General features: G+C 53.2%; 1 protein-coding gene across 3 annotated transcripts in view; it reads right to left on the bottom strand.

Moving 5' to 3' along the window:
* The window catches only part of AXIN1 (axin 1), a 58,719-nt gene that overhangs the window by 14,182 nt on the left and 24,910 nt on the right, over positions 1-19,627 (bottom strand). For all 3 annotated transcript variants that reach the window (XM_060077844.1, XM_060077843.1, XM_060077845.1), the window contains exons 3-4: positions 6,648-6,788; positions 3,241-3,337 (exon numbers count right to left, since the gene is read on the bottom strand). In XM_060077844.1, the coding sequence (XP_059933827.1) occupies positions 3,241-3,337; positions 6,648-6,788 (238 nt within the window). The remainder of the gene's footprint in view (positions 1-3,240; positions 3,338-6,647; positions 6,789-19,627) is intronic.

The raw sequence follows: 19,627 nt of genomic DNA, 5'->3' as shown, positions 1-19,627 counted from the left end.
GGCTCAGAAACAAGCCACTGAGGCTGACGCTGACCACGACAGGCTCGAAGACGCCTGGACACAGGCCAATGCTTCAGAGGCGGAGAAGTTGGTGCCAAGGGCCAGGCAGTGCCCAACACCAGGCAGAGGTTTGTCCTGGAGCCAAGGAGGCCATGCCCAAGAAGGGCAGACAGGGTGCCCAGCACTTCTAGAAGGTCCTGAGAGAAGGTGGGTGTGGATGATGAGCCCCAGACGACTGGGCGGTGGGATGGCCAAGAGGCCGGGCCCTGGAAGGAGTCCTCAAGAGCGGGCGTTGGGACATACCATAGGGACCTGAGGGCAGCTCGGCCCCACCAAGCCGGCTGGTCAGAGGCCAGAGGCAGGAGAGCCGGGGCAGGGAGCACTGAGCCAAGAGTGCTGTGACACCAGCACGACATCCAGGTGGTGAGAGCGCACGGTTCTGACCGCACAAGAGCAGAAGGAAAAAGCTCTTGACGAGATCCAGCGAGTCCATTCTGGAAAACAGCCTCCAAGCTGTGCAGCTGTGACTCCGAAAATAAGAAAGCTGTCAGAAGTTACAATGATTATCAGATTCATGGAAGAACGGTAACCTCTCCAGCTTTGAAGAAATAAAAAAAAAACCACAAAGGAAAATATTTCAAGTAAATAAAAATGTGAAACTTCTGAGGAATTTAAAAGGCCAACAAAGAAAGAAGAGGCTCCTCCCTCAGCCTTAAGGATCTCAGGACCAGACACTTCACATGTGGAGGGCCACAGGCTCCCCCACACACTGGCACCTCTCTCCCACGACACAGTCACCCACATGCGTCCCCTCCACTGGCCTCCCCAAACCCCCGTGCGTCTCGCAGCGAGGAGCACTGAACGCAGTAGACCCCCCGAAAAATGGCAACTCCCAAAAAAGACGTGCAACGGCAACAAGAGCCCTAGCTCCCTGGACGCACCTCCGCCCACCACCCAGCATGCGGTCCGACAATCAAACAAATGTGCACGGGCTCCCGGGGCACCAGCCACAGAAGACACGTCGCTGGCGAACAGAGGCGCGAAGCAGCGTTCTCTTCCCGTTGGTGGCGAAGGCGTCCACGTGAGTCGTGGTAGATGAGGCTGAAGTCTCTTCACCTCGAACCTCAAACCACATCACTGAACAAAACTCAGCTGCACCTTCTGCCCCGAGCACATGGCCTGGCTGAGCACAGCTGCCAACCAGCCCCCGACTAGCCCTCGCCCTGGCAGGGACTCCGCTCCCCGCGTGCAGACAGCCACACCCCAGGGAGGACTCCCCCGACTGCAGGCCACTCATGGTGTTTCTCCTCTCACCCCCAATTACCCGGCACAGCCGTTCTCTTGAATCTGGGCTCAAGGTGCAGGGCCAGGAAACACAGACCCTCAGGATGCAGGATTGCCCGCCAAGGGCCTTCTGGGACCCAAGGGCACTGCTGTTCTGATTCTGGAAGCTGCTCGGGCGGCACATGGGCTCTGGGCCACCCTGTCCTCTCCGCCCCTCTCAGTGCTGCACGCAGACAACCCGCCCCCGTGCTACTCCGGCTCTTTCTGTAGGTTTTGTCTAACACTTTGTTTAATTTTTCAAATTAAAAAATTTTTATTTTGGAAAAAATCTTAAACTTGCAGACAAGTTGCAAGAACAACACGAAGAACGTTTTTTCTGGATCTGACAGCAGACGGCGTGCTTCCTACACGCAGGGACTCTCCCACATGAGCACCTCCAGCCCCGACCTGCCTCCCTGGGCTCACCCTGGAGGGTGCGGTGGCCTCAGCTGGGTCCACATGGGATTTTCATGACCCCGTGACCTATGAGAGTTAAAGAGCAGTTCTTGTGCAGGACGGCCCTCGGCTCAGGCTATGTCCTCGCAGGGGTAGCTCTGACGTCCTGTCGCGGACGCAGGAGCCCAGGCAGGTCCTTTCACAAAGCAGCTTTCTCCCCCGGGAGTATGTGGTCTGTGAGGGCACACTGGGGACGATGCTGACACCCTGCTCCTCAACGGGCTCGACCGCCCCGTCACGTCAGCATCCACGCACAGACCCCACTCCACGGCACTGACTGTGACCCCTTCCATGTCCCCTCGCACCCCTATTTTCTGGGACACAAGATGCTGGGCACCTCCTCTGTGCCCCTGCCCAGCCTGGTCCAAAGAGCAGAGAGGACACGTGTGGCCACGGCCTCGGCTCAGGCCCAGGCTGCTCCAGACACGAGCCAGCTCAGCGCTCCCCAGGAGGCTGCCCACAGGCAGGCACACGCATGTGCACACCCGTACATGTACACACACACGTGCACACACAGCCCTCATAGCGTCTTCCACTTGTCCCTAAGCAGACACCATCGGTGCCTGGTTCAGGCGCATCTGTGCCAAGGGGTAGCTGGGAGGTGACAAAATGCCCTCTTCTCAACCATATCACTTTTCTTATTTGGACATTAAAGCACCTACAGAAAAGTGAAAAGACTCTAACCAAGGAATCCTGATGGAGGGCAGATGTGTGCAACAATCCTGAGACGCATCTGCTTTCCCTGCACAGAAACCGCCAGGAAGACACGAGTCACTGTGGGTGCACCAACGCGACGAGACCACATCTTCCCTGCAAGGTCTTTCCCGCTCCAAGTCAACGCGTCCAAACGAGGACAGCTAATCCCTCCCATCATCAGCAAAGGAACTCTCTGCCCAGCCCCACCCTGCACTGGGCTCTCTGAGGGTCCCCAGTGCCCACGATCAGGAGGACCACTATCACCTTGTTATTTTTATCCAAGAGGTGAAGTTGAGGCAGCTTTCAAGTCAGGATGCCCCACAGTTCAGCCACAGGCGGCCGATGCCTTGTTTCATCCCGAACAAAGCAGTGCTCATGGGTGCTCAGGACGGGGGCACTGCCACGCTGTCCCACAGAGCTGCCGGCCGCCAGTCTGGCCAGGCCTGGGCATCGAGCCAGTGACAGGCTCCGAGCGGTTCTCCCACCTCCAGGAGAAGCACCTCACTTAACACGATGGGAAAGGCTGTGAGGAGGGCAGTCCCTGCTCATCTGTACCGACTGTGCGGGCGCTGCCCGCTCCAGCCACAGGGCGAGAATGCCTGTGACCGTGTGCCGTGCCTGCACCTGAGCTGAGCTCCTAGGAAGCCAGGCCAGTGCCACAGCAGCCTGGTCAGAGTGGAGAGAACGGGTGGGCACGGGTCCAGGAGGGCAGGTGAGCCCCAAACTCGGAGACGGGGAGGGCGAGGGCTGTGCAGACGAACTTACAGGAATGTGAGGTAGAGGCACGCGCCCGTTGACCTGGACGCTCTCCTGCATCTCCCGGCGGTGCTGCTTGCGGATCCTGTAAGGTGGGACTCCATCCCTGTCCAGGAGAGAGAGACAGTCCAGCATGAGCACAAATAGAATGGCTCAACCAAATTCAGCTGAGCTGGCTTTATCTAGAGCAGGGCCAGCACAGCCTATTTTTCTGAGGTGTGATGGGCTAAGAATGACTTTTACATTTTTAAAGCAGAGGAGGAACATGGGACAGAGACTATTCGTGATCCTTTATGGAAAATGTGTGCTGACCCCTGCTTTACTGCCCAGGCAGGATATGGTGTACCTACCTGGAAGGGGTGCTCTAAATGAACTGGAAACATTGGAGGGCTGCAAAATGGGTGGCCAAGACAATCTAGATACCGTTGAAAGAGATTTCCAAGGTTCCTATATTCTGCTTTCTTCCAAGGTAAATTGGTAATGCAGTGTAATCTCTCTGTCAAATGCTCAAATTAGTTTCCTTGATGTAAATTTTAGTTATAAACCCTTTTGAAGATTAAGATAAAAATAAAAATTAAATTACATACTGTTGGGACTTCCCTGGTGGTGCAGTGGATAAGACTCCACACTCCCAATGCAGGGGGTCTGGGTTTGATCCCTGGTCAGGGAACTAGTTCGCACATGCATGCCGCAACTAACAGTTCACATGCCACAACTAAGGAGACCATGTGCCGCAACTAAGGAGTCCTGGAGCTGCAATTAAGGAGTCCACCTGCTGCAACTAACACCTGGAGCAACCAAATACATAAATTTTTTTAAAATTACATACTGTCTTTAAAATAACGAAGCACTTATTCAAGAGAAGTAGCAGATCCAACACACGGCTCACTGCACACGTGCTGCCCCTTAAGAACTCGGCAGCTCTCTCCTGCCATTTGAAAGCTACTCCGGGGAGCACAGTGGCCAACAGGAGCCTTCTCTGGTCCCCGCTTCTGTCTCTGAAGGACTCTGTGGCGTGCTGCCACCTCCAACAGCTCGAAGAGATGGCCCTCCCAATCGTCTGCTACTGAAAGACTCTAGCCTCCCAGTTGTCCGGCAGGTGCAGTGAACATCTGTGCCAGCGATCCTAACCCCCTGCATCCTGCTCAAGCACTGCCCACAGGGTAAGTACTGCCAGAGCAGTGCTGTTTTCACTGGACACCAGGATGTGAACACGCAGCCATGACAATTCTGATCTCACTGCATCGACTGCTGGAGCGCCTAGCGAAGGCGCCAAGCACACAGCACTCGGTGTGTCCTGGCCCCATCCCGGGCAGACACACAACCACAGCTCTGTGGCTTTGCGGGCAGGCAGGGCTGCACCCCAGGCTGGGTGGCAAGGGTGTACTTAGGTTCAGAGCAGGGCAGAGAGAGGCTGTGCTGTGCCCGGGTGTCCCTGGCTGTCAGGGTCCCAGGCGGTGCCACAGTGCAGATGGCTCAGCAGTCCAGCGGGGCCAGGCTGCTCCAGGGGACAGGCATCAGTGAAGAAGAGCGTCAAGTACATCTGAACGCCCTCACACGTCCCAGGGCTTGTTCAGGTGTCCCAAGCCACCAACTTGTCTGTCTCTCATGTACTCTGACAGGGCACCTAAAATCCATATGCTTCTGAGGATCAGGCACCATCCTCAGAATCTATGCCCAAAGTCAATGGACTAGGAAGCACTTCACCAGGTGGAGGCGACCCTGAGTTGCCATCAGAAATAATTTAGATGAAACACACGATCCTATTTTCTGCCTCATATACATTCAAATATCTGCCACAATTTTACATTCCTAATTCTCGACTATGCCTACATTTCTGAGTCTCAGTGTAAACCAAGATGAAGAGAACATCAGGGAAAAACATATTTTAAAATTTTTAGATCTTCCCTTTAGCAAACACATGTCCTTTTCTTGGAGAGAATTAAGAGACTAATGGTCATTGCAGTAACTGAGTTCTGGGGAAGAGGAAAACAGGTCTCGTGCTGTCAGCTGCTCCCGGGGGTCTGAAGGGCTGCAGTTCGTTGGAACCCTTTTATGTGATACTTTATATTCATTGAAGGTAGTGTTTGAAACCCCAGTAATTTCAAATAAGTTGTTAAAAACATGTCAGCATTTTATATTAAAGATTCAAGACAAAGGAGAAGGTAATGATGAATGAGAAGTGCCCCACAGAGGCTCAACCTGACGGGATGACGCCTCCACCGTGTGGTCACCAAAGGGGAAAAGAAAGGGTGCCAGACGCACACAGCACGGGGCTGCAGGAACCTGCTCAGAGACCCGTCCCGTCAGCGGCCTGACCCCCCATCCCGTCCAGCGGGATGCAGCGTGGAAAGCAGCACAAAGACACAGGCAGCACAAAGCACATACCGAGAAAACGGCCCACAGAGCAAGACCTCAACGTGGAAAGGCCTGCTCACGTACAAAGACGAGCTCGGCAGCCTTTTCCTCTTTATTTAAACCTATCTGACCTCTAGACCCTAGCTAGGGCGGGGGCAGAGTCCCCATGACCCGCTGAGAGCAGCCAGGGCCACAACCCCACGTGCTCTCGTGGGGACAGGACACCTGCGGATGCGGCCACGGGCCCACACCTGCTGGCTTCACAGCCAAAGGCTGCCTCCCACCCTGGGCCTGGGCCTGGCCAGAACCTTCCCCTCGGTGGCGGTCAGATGGCAAACGGCATATGACTGAAAGCCGGGAGAGCCTGACACTCATGGGTGGTGGAGTCAGGGCCCCACGTGACCCAAGCAGGCAGACAAGCAACACCCTGATGTGACATGGGCATGTCTGACACAATCAAACTTCTGACGCACGCCTGGGTCCCCAAAGTCACCTGCTGAACCAAAGAGAAAGGTATCAGAAACAAGCATTTTCCCCCAAGGGAGGGTTTTCCCTGGAGAGGACGATGAAGGAAGCTGTCACCATCAAGTGACACAGAGGCTCAATGTGGCTCCTGTGGCCCCTGGTGGCCATCCCTGAGCTGTCGGGCACAGGGGGCCAGTACAGAACCACGCTGAGGGGACGACAAGCACTGCTGAGCAGGTGAGACGGCGGCTTCCAGATTAAAGGAGCATGAGCGCAGAGCAGGATGGACTGGAGACGCCCTTGGGGATGGCCCGCCTTGGCCGCGCCTCCGACATGAATACCAGAGAGACCCAGAACCTGGGGCGCCAGCCCAGGCAGCTCTGAGGCTTTCCCTCTTCCAAAGGTTCCAGCAGCCTCGGCCTGCAGGGAAGCAACTACAACAAACCTTGGCTCCAGTTTGCTTGAGGATTTCTAGCGACACTCCCTGCAATGCAGATGCACTGACACCCCACTGGTGAGGGCCCCAAAACAGCTTCTGGGGAGATGGGCCTGGCTGCCCCTTAGGGGCTGCTCTCCCAGGCAGGGGCACTTACACGCTGCTGTCGGTGAGGGACAGGCTGTCAGCATCGCTGGACAGGCTCTGCTGCTCACTGTCGTTGGCGCTGGTGGCTGGGGCGAGGGCATAGCCAGAGTTGACGTAGTAGGGGTTGACAGGCTCCCGCCAGGATCCATACCTGCCAACAAAGAAGCACGTTAGCAGCTGCCGGACAATGTCCTCGTGCATTAATCCACATTTTCAGAATCATCTGATATCCCAATATGTCAACTACAGACGCCAACAATTCAGAAGACGGAGCAGAAAGGGCTGGCGTCTCCACCCTGCCTCCCACCCCGCTGTCCTTCTCAGGGAGATGGGCATCTCCCACATGTCCCCTCCACATGAGGCAGACGTGTAAGTGAGCACACGGAGCGTCATCTGGGTTGGCATTTCCATGCACATAACTGGAAACGGGGCACGGCTGCTCTGCTCTCCCTGCTCCTACGGAGCGCTGCCCGCAGACTCGCTCATCAGCCGTAAAGCCACCCGACCCTGCGGGCACAGCCGCAGCACCGGTGCCACGGCCCCCTCAAGAGGGTCACGGAGTGGGCCAGGACTCCCGTGCACTGAGAACTGCCACAGGACGGATGAGGGGGATGGCGGGTGAAGGGACCTGTGGGTTTAACAGTGGCTGTCTCGCTGCCCCCCCTACCCCGGGCCACTTCCTCCCAGGAGCAGTCCAGCACTCCCTGGGTGGGACCCAACACCACTTGTCACGTGAATAGTCAGAAACTGACACCTGGGTTTAGTCTGCATTTCCCTGGTTGGTGGTCAGGCTGGAGGTTTGGGTGTCACTTAAATTCCCTCCTCTTTAAATTACCTGTTCATAGCTCTGTCCATTTTCTATTAGACTGTTTGTGAGTTTCTTAGTGATTTACAGATGCCTTTAAATATTCTTACTATTAACCTCTGGTTATATACGGGAAAAATATTTTCTCCCTAAATGTCACTTTTTAACATTGTTTATGTTGATCTTGATATTACAAAAGTTTTTTATTTCTGTGAAATCAGATTTACCAATCTTTCCCTTTATAGACTTTTCTGTATCTTACATAGGCCAGCTTTCCTCATTCAAAGATTACAAATATATTCTTCTGTTTTTCCTCAAATGTTTCAATAGTTGCTTTTTTTAAATTTAGATCTCTACCTGAAATATGTGTGTGTAAAATCTACCTACTCCCTTGCATCAAAATGGAGAGCCAGCCGTTAGCATTAAGTACTGCACAATCCACCTTGTTCTGAATACTTTCACACCTAACTCCCCAAACACATGCATCGATTTCTGGAGTCTATCCTGCTCTGCTCATCCCACGATGGCCCTACCGGCCCTTCGCTGCTGCTCTCCACACTGCCTCCTCTTCCCAGAGCCTCCCTGGAAGCAACGCTGGTCAGTCCCCGCGGGTTGCGAGGGCTACGACGTGCTGGGGGCCCATCGAGCCCGTGCAAACGCCCCTGGCTCCAGCCTCGCTCTGGTCAGGGCGCTCGTGAACGGCAGCTGTGCTGACTCCAGGGACATGGTAGGAGTCACCTCGTCCCCTGGATTTGTGTCCTCGATGAGGGAGGGGAAGGGACCACAACGCTTCTAAGTTGACGGAGCCTCACGTGGATGCCCACCACCGGAAGAACAGAACCTCTGGAAGCCCTGGTTTGTGCTGTGCACACACTCAGGAAAAGGCACTTTAACGAGACGGCAGGACCAGGCACCTTTCCGTCCTGGACACCTGTCATGCAGCACACGTGGGCCAGGCCGGGCAGCGCAGCTGGAGAGGAGCGGCCCACCTCCCCAGGGGCCACAAGCACAAACCGTGTAGCCACGGCACCCCACCTGTTCTGCCACTGAGGCCACAGCAGTGGATGGTGATGTGGCACACAACTCGCCCGCCAGCTCAGGATCAGGTGCTCATCATCCCCACACCGCAGAGGGACACTGCAGAGGGTCAGTCACCACGCACCAGGGTCCTTCTGACCCACCCAAGGCAGCCTGAGGGCATCCCTGGAGCCCACTAACATGTTCTGGCCAAATGAGGGCAGCGGCAGCACCATAGAGGCTTATGGGAAGGAATGGGGACACGTTCACAGACGGGGACCCGCACCTGGTCCTACGTTTACGCTGACACGGAGCAGACGTCTGCAACATCATGCTCTTTCTCAGGGACACTGCTATTCCTCTGGTTCTTTAAAAACAAAACCGCCAATACTGTCACCATTAACAGCCACTGTACTGGAACTCAGATCACAGGGAGCGCTAAGCTGCTCTTCAGTGTCCCCGTCACATCGTGGGCAGCATCCCGCACACCCACGAGGGCAGGACCAAGCCTGCGACGCCAACGCACCAGGGCCGTCTGCTCCCTCCTCTGACAGGTCCCAGGCACGTCTTTCACGCGTATAGAAAAACCAGCTTTGAGGCGATAAGCAGGAAAAACATGGATCCTTTCCACGGCCTCCAGTACAGAGCAAACCCCACTATGTACACAGCTCCCAGTGCAGAACAAAGGGAAGCAAAGGGCTGTTGAGAGAGAACAGAACGGAGGGAGACCAGCGAGGTGCTGACCGTGGACAGGAAGGCTGGCTCTCAGGACAGAGGCGCTGCAGGCTGCCGCGCGACAGAGGATGTTCTGGGAAATGTCACTCGGGGGACGCTGGGCTGCTCCCCACAAGACGGCCAGGAACCAGAACCCAGATGTGGCATCCAGGGAAACCTCCAAGCTCTCTGTAGTTTCCAGTCCTCAGAATAAAAGCCCGCCGGGGACCGTCCAGCCTCCCCGTCACCTGCTCTCTGGGGTTGCTGCTGGCAGGATTTTGCTTTCCATCCTTTCACACTCAACCCTCCTAGATCCTTTTACTTTTGTGTGTCCTTTGTAAGCTGCTAGCCTTTTCAAGTTCCAGTTTGACCATTTTTCCTTTTAATTGCTTCCTTTGGTCCTGTTGCATTCAGTGTGGTTACAGAGAGTGGATCCACCATCTCATTGTTTGCTTTCTGTTTGTCACAGCTGTTCTATCTTCTTTTGTTCTTTCTTGCCTTCTTTTGGAATATTTTTTATTTTCCATCTCCTCCCTCTAACAAAGTAAGCCTTTTACTATTCTTTCATTGGTTCCTTTAGAGATTATAATAGGTACCCTTGATGCATCAAGGTCCAATTAATTGCATTTTACCTGTTCCCAGGCAACACATGGTCAGAATTAACTCCACTAGGGACAGTCCAGTGGCTAAGACTCCAAGCTTCCACTGCAGGGGGCACGGGTTTGATCCCTGGTCAGGGGACTAAGATCCCGCATGCCCCCCCAAAATAATTAACTCTACTCACCTCCCACACACACTCATGTGCTGTTGTTATCCTGGATTTTAGTTCAGTGTAATGTCTTAAATCCCACAAGACATCATCAGTATTACTTTATCCCGCCAGCAGTCACCCAGAGTCACCCACATACTTGCCCTTTCCTTCCTGTATTGGGTGTTTCCACCTAAGAGCATTTTCTTTCTGCCTGAAGAACACCCTTAAGTATGTCTGTCCTTTAGTAAAGGGGCTGCGGCTGACAACTTGGTGTTTGTTGGTCTGAAACTGTCTTAATTCCCCCTTTATTCCTAAAGGGTATTTTTACTGGGTTGGAATTCTGGTTGGTAATCATTTTCTGTTTCTAGGGAACTTTGTAAGCTTTTGGTGGGAATGTAAAATGGTACAGTCTCTGTGGAACACAGTGTGGCAGTTCCTAAAAATTAAAAGAGTCACCATATGATTCAGCAATTTCCCGTCTTTGCATATAGCCAAAGGAACTGAAAGCAGGGTCTTAAGAGACGTCTGTACACCCAGGCACTTTGAAATGTCACCCGTCATCATTGACCTCTCCACCTCCCGCAGCTCCTGGGAAGGTGAGGTGGTGCTGGCCCCACCCACCCACCCTGTTGCTGCCCCCCTGCCACACCCGCCCCAGGCAGGCTCTCCTCCAGGCCCAGCGCCTGAGGCCAGAGTGCCACATCAACCCACGCCTGGGATGCACAGCGAACAGACACGCCACAGACCAAAAACAGCAGGCAGCGCAACCCTGACATGGAGGTTGAGCTCGGACCCCGTCCACCGTCCCAGGAGTGGCCTCTAGAGCTATTCCTATGTTCCAAGATGCAGGCCACAGCCACACACTGACTGTCGTGTCTTCAGCCACCTTCAACCTGGCTCCTTGTCTACCTCCTTCCCGAAGTGACATTCTCAAGAGGCTGGGCCAGTCGTTCCACAGAATGTCTCACGTGAGATCTGCGTCTAACATTTCTGGCAGAACGTCACAGAAGCGATGCTGTATCACCTCAAGGAAAACCATGGGACTTCCCTGGTGGTGCAGTGGTTAAGAATCTGCCTGCCAATGCAGGGGACACGGGTTCGATCCCTGATCCAGGAAGATCCCACATGCCGAGGAGCAACTAAGCCCTTGTGCCGCAACTACTGAAGCCTGTGTGCCTAGAGCTCGTGCTCCACAACGAGAAGCCACCGCAATGAGAAGCCTGCGCACTGCAACAAAGAGTAGCCCCCGCTCGCTGCAACTAGAGAACGCCCGTACACAGCAATGAAGACCCAATGCAGCCAAAAATAAAAATAAATAAAATAAAATAAATGTATAAGAAAAGAAAAAAAGAGAAACACCATGCTGGTTGGTCCCAATATTGGTGGCAAACCCAGTGCCTGCCAAGTGTTTCCACTCTAAATTTATTACTTTTCCTTTGTAATTAAGAGGTAATTTGTGGCAGAGATACTTTGAGATTATATACAAATCCTGTTCACACCCATCACTTGATCTGTATTTATCAGTTGGCATCCTATGTACCCGAGTGGATTTTTATTTTATCCAGTGGATTATAATCCATTCCTTCCAGCTCTGCTCTTCCCAGAGCCCAGAGTCTGAGAACACTCCTCCACTCCCAGCCCCAGCCCTGAAAGATTTCCACCAAGGAGGTATCCGTAAACCTCCTTACCTGGATCCCCAAGGCTTCCTCCTCTGCATTTTTTATCACATTGTCTTGTATTCTTGAGTGCCTGATTATTTTTCATTCAGTACCTGGTTATTCTGGATGGAAAGCCAGACACTGTGTGAAAATCTTTCTAAACTGGCCGCCTGGGACGATGCTTTCTTCCCCAGAGCGTATGCATTTTACCCTAGCCTGTGGCTGGGGCACTAGGAATCCAGCCACCTTAATCCACAGTCAGGAACTGAGAGAGTCCAGGCTGGGCTGCAGGCTCTCAGAGGGTGGGGGCGGAATCCCGACCCACGTGTAGGGCACCTTCCTCCCAGGCAAGCCCCATCCCCCTGGAGCCCAAGGACCAGCCACACTTTCCAGACTGTCTCCCTGGGCTCCCTTCTCTGATGGGGCTGCCATTCCTTCCTGCTTGGTTAGCTCTCCAAAGGCGTCAATCTGATTAAAAAGAAAACCAGTTCCCAGCGTTTCTAGCTATTCTCAGCAGTTTGCCCTGAACTGTGTGGTTGCCCGATACTAGAAGTGTGATTCCTCCATTTATGGGAGACCTCCTACCCCCTGGAAATCCTCTGGATGAAAGAGGATTCCTAACTTGCACCACTCCCAGGAGGAATGTCGATCAGACCTCTCTGCTGGCCCCACCACCTGCAGCCCGGCCTGAGTGCTCACCCCACACAGCCCCGCAGGGCCCAGCGGGTGAGGCCTCATGGAATCACTTCGTCACCTTGGTCAGCAGAAGTCTTGTGATTTTTTACTCAGAAATTCAGGCACATACTGCATTATGCTTCACGTTATGCTCCTGCTTGTTCTGGCATAAAAGTAATGCCTTAAGTGGCTTACCAAGTCCGCTGAGCATTCCAGAAACACACTCAGGTTCCTGTCCTGCAGCAGCTTCACACGCTCAATTTGAGAAGCAACGCTTCTGGTTGCCACGGCGAGACAGTCCCTGTGCCGCTCGCCTTCACGTCTGGCTGGAGGAAACGCCGGAGACCAGATACTCCACTCCCTAACTCTCTCCTAAGCAAGGTGGGAGGTCTCTGAGGGGCCAAATAAGGTGCAGTTTGCTTTTTTTAATGTTGTAATTTGGCCACATACAAGTGCAGTCGCCTCAAGTACCTCCTAGAATTTTACTTGTGAGTCTACTGGCCCCTAAAATCCCAAATCTGCCTGTGGGCCACTGGTCCTTGCTAGTCACTGGGCCTTGGCCCACACAGAGTTGCTAACTGTGGTGTGCGATGCCCATCTCTCCTCCAGCAGGTGGCAGCTTAGGAATGGCGCCTGGCACGCGATGCATTCACTTGCCGACGTGGGGACATGGCTCAGCTACAACCTGAGGTTAAGCAGGAAAGGCGCTTGCCTCCGTGCCAGGTGCCACTGGGAACACAGCCAACGAAACAGTGTGGCACAGGGCAGGGATGTGAACAATGATTAAGGTCATTTCAGACAAAGAAAATAAACAGAGACCAGAGGAAAGACGGAGCCTACGTGGCTTCCCCGACTAGTCAGACATGAGGCCCACTCAATAGTGGGCCTCAGCACAGCCCTGGGAGCCCTCCTGGCCCCCGTACCCGGCACCCTGCCACCCACTTCCTGACTCTGGATGCTGGAGTCGTTTCCGACCGTGGCAGCCTCGTGTCTCAACCCACAATCCTTCTGCTCAGTGCCACACGTGCTGGAACTGGCAGGGCCCAACCCCCAGAAGTCACACCCATCTTCACCCAACACCTACTCCTCACTGAGCTCAAGCCTCACCATGTCCCAGGCCCGCATGCGGGGGGGCTGGCCTGGGCACTGTGGGGGGGTCTCTGCTCACACGAAGGTGTTGGGGACGCACCACTGCACACTGTTCACAGAGGCCTGCAGTGGGAGCTGTTGGGTGGGAGGTTTGCCACGTGGCCAGAATCACTACCCCAAAGGGACAGCAAGTCCACTCCTGAGAGCACTTCCTCCATCAAGACCTTTAACTGATTAAAGGTCACACCTTCTGGACGAAACAAACCATCCCAAATGTGACCAGCATACCACCTGCTGAAACAGCCTATCTATATCCGTGCACACACTCGTGGTCCTCGGCATTAAGGAAAACGCGCTTTGCTCCTGCCCACGGGGAGGCAGGTGGTGGCGCGGCCACCTGGTCTTTAAGGCAAACGTGCACTGCTTCCTCGGCCCTGCACCCCTCGCCATGCTCACCCCGCTCCATCTCTGCACGTGCAGCCCCGCAGCACCTGGGAGCTCAAAACCCTCCGGGCCATGGAAACCCTCCGGGCCTGGCCACTTCAGGGTCTGAGGCCAGGAGGCCTAGAAGGGCAGACGTGTGATGGAGGGAGGGGACTGCCGCGCTGCCCAGGGTCCCCGCCCTGCCCATGCCACTCTCTTCCCTGAAGAGACCATCCACCGTGCATGCATCGGTTACCATGGGAACCGCAGCACAGGTCCTCAGTGAGCAGAGACCGAAGCCCACTCGTACCTTGGCCCTTCCTCCCGGGCAGGTCTAGGCCCTCCACCTGCCTCTCCCCAGCCCAAAGGCCACAGCTGCCACGTATCTTAATTCCTACACTGCAGTGTCTCCAATAGTGCTACGTAATTCATCCAGACTCCGCAGTTGTTTCCAACTGAAGGGCTGGTCAGAAGACCCTGACTCTGGAAATAGGAATCCCGCCTTCCTCTGTTTAGGGGAGCAGAGGGAGCAGTGCTGCTTCCTTCTCTGGGGTCTCCATCAACTCTTCAAGGTGCAAGAAAATCCAGAAACCTCTTGTCTCAAGGTCTGGCCCACGCTCACCCCCTCACTCACAGACATGGCGTGAGGAGAGCTGCGGCTCGGGCTAGGCCCTGGTGAGCTCGCCCCGCCTGCCGGACCCACCTGCCCGTCGTCAGCAGGAACCGGCCCCACTCCGCCTTTGGCTGGCTCTGTGACCACACCTGGCTTCCACACCTGTAAACCGAGGAGAGCAGACCCAGAATGAGCCCCACAGGCCCACGCACATTGCTAAGCGGGAGCGGGCGGCCTCGTCCTATGAGCAGGAGGGCAGAGTCCTGCTGCCCTGGAAAAGCATCAGGAGAGGTGGGCTCTGGTTCCTGTTCTCTGTTTTTAAACCCACAGAAAATAGTATAGTTACGGAATTCATGGGCAGGAACCACAATGATGCTGAATGAGTGTAAGAGAACACGGCTGACCTTCCCCACACTGCTTCTGACAGAGGGCTTTTCTCTCTCTAAGCAAACGCGAGGATTTAACTTTCAGAATACGTAATTCATTTGTATATTCAAACATAAGAAAGGTTAAAGGTACACCCCTGTGAGCAGGGGGGTTTATCATCCCCATTTCAGAGGATGAGGGGAGCTGCCATCTGGTCTGCTCGGCCGGCCTGCAGGAACACGGACGCTGCGTCCCCTGTGCTCCTAAAACCTTGGGTCCCTGAAAGAAGGCACATGATGTCTTGCACACAATTACAGAGCACGGTGTGAGGGCTTCCGACACGCGTCCACCCTGTGCGGCCGCCACCGTGACAGAGAGGATGAGTGCGTCCACCCCCCCAGTTTCCTTGTGCCCCTTCCGATCCCCTGTCCAACCCCACCCCCACCCATCACTGTGTTCTCTAGAATCTCACACAGGAGCACACGCCCCCTCTCGTTTGCTCCGGCTGGCACATGGATCCTGCAGTCCACCCACGTCGGCCCTCTCATGCCGGAGTGCTGCCTGAGGATTGGGGTGCTGCAGTGCGCCCTCCACCGCCCGGCAACCGCTCTCCTCTGGGGCTGCACGGCTCCACAGCGGGCCAAGGCCAGCGCCCACCCTTCACTGCACCAGCTCCAGCGGCAGGGAGTGCAGTCTATAGAATCACGTGGGGGGAGGGCACCCAGACCAGAGCTCTCACCCCTCTACCCTCAGGGAGCCCAGCACTGAGGGAGGAGCTCCCACCCAGACCCCAATAGACATGCGGGGCTCGCCCGGCGTCCGACCCCACCCGTCAGAAGGAAGGCAGACAGGGCGGCTCCCGAACAAGGCCACTTGACCCCAAAGCTCATCTTCTCATATTACAGTGCCCTCGAAACCACAGAAAAACGACCAAGACAAAGGCACAGATGGCAAGGACACTTCATCATTTCACCTGTAAGTCCAACTTTTTTTTCCCACGCCACGTGGCTCACGGGATCTTAGTTCCCGGACCAGGGATCGAACCCGGGCCTTTGGCAGTGACAGCCAATGTCTTAACCACTGGAGCGCCAGGGCCCAATCTGCCCTCACCACCACTTACCAGCTACTAACCTTGCGCAGGTTCCTCCCCTGCAAAGTGGACCGACAAGGGTCGCCTCTTTGAAAGGAGTCCAAGCATCCTACAGAACAGTACAAACAAGGCGATGCCGAGGGCCAGACTATGCAGAAGGCCCTCAACTCAGACGGGTCCCCACACTGTCCTGCACGGTGCCCCACACAAGGAACAGGACAAGGCTGTGTGGTAAAGGCTGCAGGTCACAGTCAAATCCCACAATTCCACCTAACTTCCTGTACAATGCTTAACAAAGCATATTCAAGGCTCTGAAGTCAGAAGAACATCATACTCAAGGGAGGCCAAGCACTCCTGACTTGAAAGATTCACAGAGAAGAAAGCTGGGGTGGGGGGGTCCACCTGTTATAATTTCCTCTTTGCCACAAATCTTTTATGTAGCTATGCCACGCAAACCAGTAACTCTTTATAATAACTGTTGAAAATTCACATTGTGGGTGAGGTGGATTATGGAGCCCATCTTCCCAGGGAAGATTACACATGTGTCGAGAAGACTCCGGAGGGATCCACATAGAACAGTGCTACCTGTGAGCAGTGGGGTATCAGATCGTTTTTCATTTATCTGTATTTTTCAATTTTCCTGCACCAAATATATTTCTTATATAACTTTGATAATAACATGTCCCTGGAAGTTTATTGCTGCAGAGCAGTTGTTGGTATCTATGGAACAAGATACATGAAGACCACTTTGAAAATTATAAAGCGCTATACAGAAGTCACATCTGGAACTTGCCAACGAGAGCTCAAACGTGGTGACAACCAAACCAGAAACCCCGTTCCTCTCTGCTTAGTGTAAACACTGCAAATTTAAGTCAGCTTTTCTCTGCTCACAACCGGTTTCTCAAATGTCAGCAGAAATCTCTTCAGGACCTGGACTTACACAAATGTTTCACATCAGATTTTTAAGTTACATGGATTTGATGAAGAGGAAGTTTATGTGGTAGTGTTTAAAAAGTGAAACAAAAAATGTTTCACAGGGGCCTCCCTGGTGGCACAGTGGTTGAGAGCCCGCCTGCCGATGCAGGGGACATGGGTTCGTGTCCCGGTCTGGAAAGATCCCACATGCCGCAGAGCGGCTAGGCCCGTGAGCCATGGCCACTGAGCCTGCGCGTCCGGAGCCTGTGCTCCGCAACGGGAGAGGCCTCAACAGCGAGAGGCCCGCGTACCGCAAAAAAAAAAAAAAAAAAGTTTCACAGAATCTGCCACCATGATTTTTATTTATTTATTTATTTATTCATTTATTTATTTATTTATTTATTTTCTTTTTGCGGTATGCGGGCCTCTCACTGTTGCGGCCTCTCCCGTTGCGGAGCACAGGCTCCGGATGCGCAGGCCCAGCGGCCATGGCTCACGGGTCCAGCCGCTCCGCGGCATATGGGATCCTCCCAGACCGGGGCACGAACCCGTATCCCCTGCATCGGCAGGCGGACTCTTAACCACTGCGCCACCAGGAAGGCCCCCATGATTTTTAATAAATCATTCTCGTTTCAATGATGGGGGTCAGCCTGCATCTAGCACTACCCTCACCTGGAGACTTCAGCCCCTCCCTCCAGCTTTGACCACTCAAAAACAAGCTCCAAGGAACTTACCAGGTCCAAAGAAGTGCCAATCACACTTCACACACTCACAGTCACAATAAACATTCAGAAGTGGCAACTCCCAACAAATTGAAGGCAATTCAGAGTAATTTACAGAGATGCTATCTATGCCTGCCCCCTGAGGTCTTTCAAACTGAGCCAGAGACTCTAGACATGGGTCCTTGCTGATTTCAAAGCAGCAGATCCCATGGCAGACCCATCACCTCTTTAACACAGGTCTGAATCAGTCGTCAGTCAATAACCTGAAGCGAGGCGGGAGGCTGAGGGCTGCAAACCCGAGATCCCACAGAATTCTGCTAAGGAGACAAGTTCTTGGGGCTGAAGCTACAAGACCAAATCGGTGACTTTCAAAACGTGGCTTATTAAAAATTTAAAAACATCCACTTATGAATCTAGTAGCCAAAGTCAAAACTCTGTTCATATAACAGTATGATTTGTTCCCTTGAAGTAATTCAGAAATCAGAAACTCCAAGCCTCGGGTCACCCTTTTCACCTTGTAACATCACCACGTAATCCTCAACCCTTCTCTAGGCTAACAGGACACCCGTGTCTGCTTTCCTTGACGCAGCACACAGAAGTCTGTCCAGAAAGTGAAAACCTAAGGGAGAAACACAGATTCTTCGGGTACTTTGCTTTTATAAGAGTTATTTGATTTTTCTGCTTATGAAGCTTTCTTTCACAATGTTTCAAAAGGATTTTCTTTTTCAAGGATGTTCACTGTATCCAAATGAACTTACCCTGACCACGTTATGAGAAAGCCCAACTAGGTAAGATACATCCACTGTTTCCGTATGTATATAGAGTGGACCCTGTGAAAACAAAAGGCCTGGGCTGCTCTTATTTGCCAGTCTTTGTTCACCATGGAATGTTTATCTTTATATTATCTCCAGCACAACTGCAGGTGGTACCACAAAACTTTACATTCCAAAGCGAACCGAATTTCAAAGAACCAAGGGGCAAGTCTGACATTCCTTCAATGCTAGGATGTGCAAAAGCATTCTCTGTCACTGGCCTAACCCGGGCTCAGGCTGCCACCTCAGGGCACAGTGCCAGGCCTCATCAGGCCCCTTCAACACTGCAGTTTCCACGCCTGTGGCCCTCGGAGGCTGCCTTGAGGGTGGAGCACAGCCACATGGCTGGGAACCCGAGACCAGCAGAGGACGGGAACCCCCAGTGGGGGCGGGAGGGCTCCAGCACAGGTACACCTGCGAGCCTGTTTTCCACCCCCAGCAACAGTGTTGGCGACGTGGGCTCAAAAGTGGGCCTGCTGCAGAGCGAATGCTGAGCACAGCACCTCATGCTATGGCAGATGCATGTGTCCTGTGCACACACGGTATGCGGGGCTGAACCCGTCTGGCATTTGTGCTGGGTAACGCTCTATCCACCAGAGCCCTGAGTCTGTTTCTCACTCAGGCCAGTTCGTTACGTTCACACTCTTCCCCAACAGTGAACCTGGCCACTAATCCACCCAGCCACCTTTGTCACATGGGGAACAGGGCAACAACACTCAGATGGATAAAAGCAATACAAATCCAAACAAAAGAAAACTCTAAATTTGTTTACAGTGATTAGTAAATTCATTTTACACCTGAAAAACGAATACATATGCAATAGGTCTAGAGTTTATACTCAATGTATACCACATTCTGTGTGATGGACCTAATTTTTTAGGTCACGTCCATTTCTCAAAAGAAAATTCCTACTTTAAAATGTATTAAGCATTAAAAATATAAGAATATGTTCATATTAATTTCTATATGTTTACAAAGATGCTTTGGAAGGACACACAATTATTCAGATTATTTACCTTTAGACAGTATTGAGAGGGTGAATGGGGTGGGTGTCTGGACCTTGAAGAACGTTTGAGTTGTATAACCCATGGAGCATTTACTCTGATTTCCACTGATTTCCGCAAGGCAGGACAGCCTCTCTGCCAGAGGCAGCTTAAGGTAGGTCCAGAGAAACAGGGATGCCTATCAGGACTCGTCTCTTCACAGATTTTTCTGACTTTTAAAGCCACACAACAGAACTACCTAATATAAGCGTTCATCTAAATCAAGCTCTAAGTAAACAGCTGATGTATAAAATAAAGTGAGCCTTGGATTTTGGTGTGCAAGGTGGACTTGCTTGC

Source organism: Mesoplodon densirostris, chromosome 16, assembly GCF_025265405.1.
Source record: "Mesoplodon densirostris isolate mMesDen1 chromosome 16, mMesDen1 primary haplotype, whole genome shotgun sequence".
NCBI lineage: Eukaryota > Metazoa > Chordata > Mammalia > Artiodactyla > Ziphiidae > Mesoplodon > Mesoplodon densirostris.
This window is presented reverse-complemented; position numbering and strand designations above follow the sequence as displayed.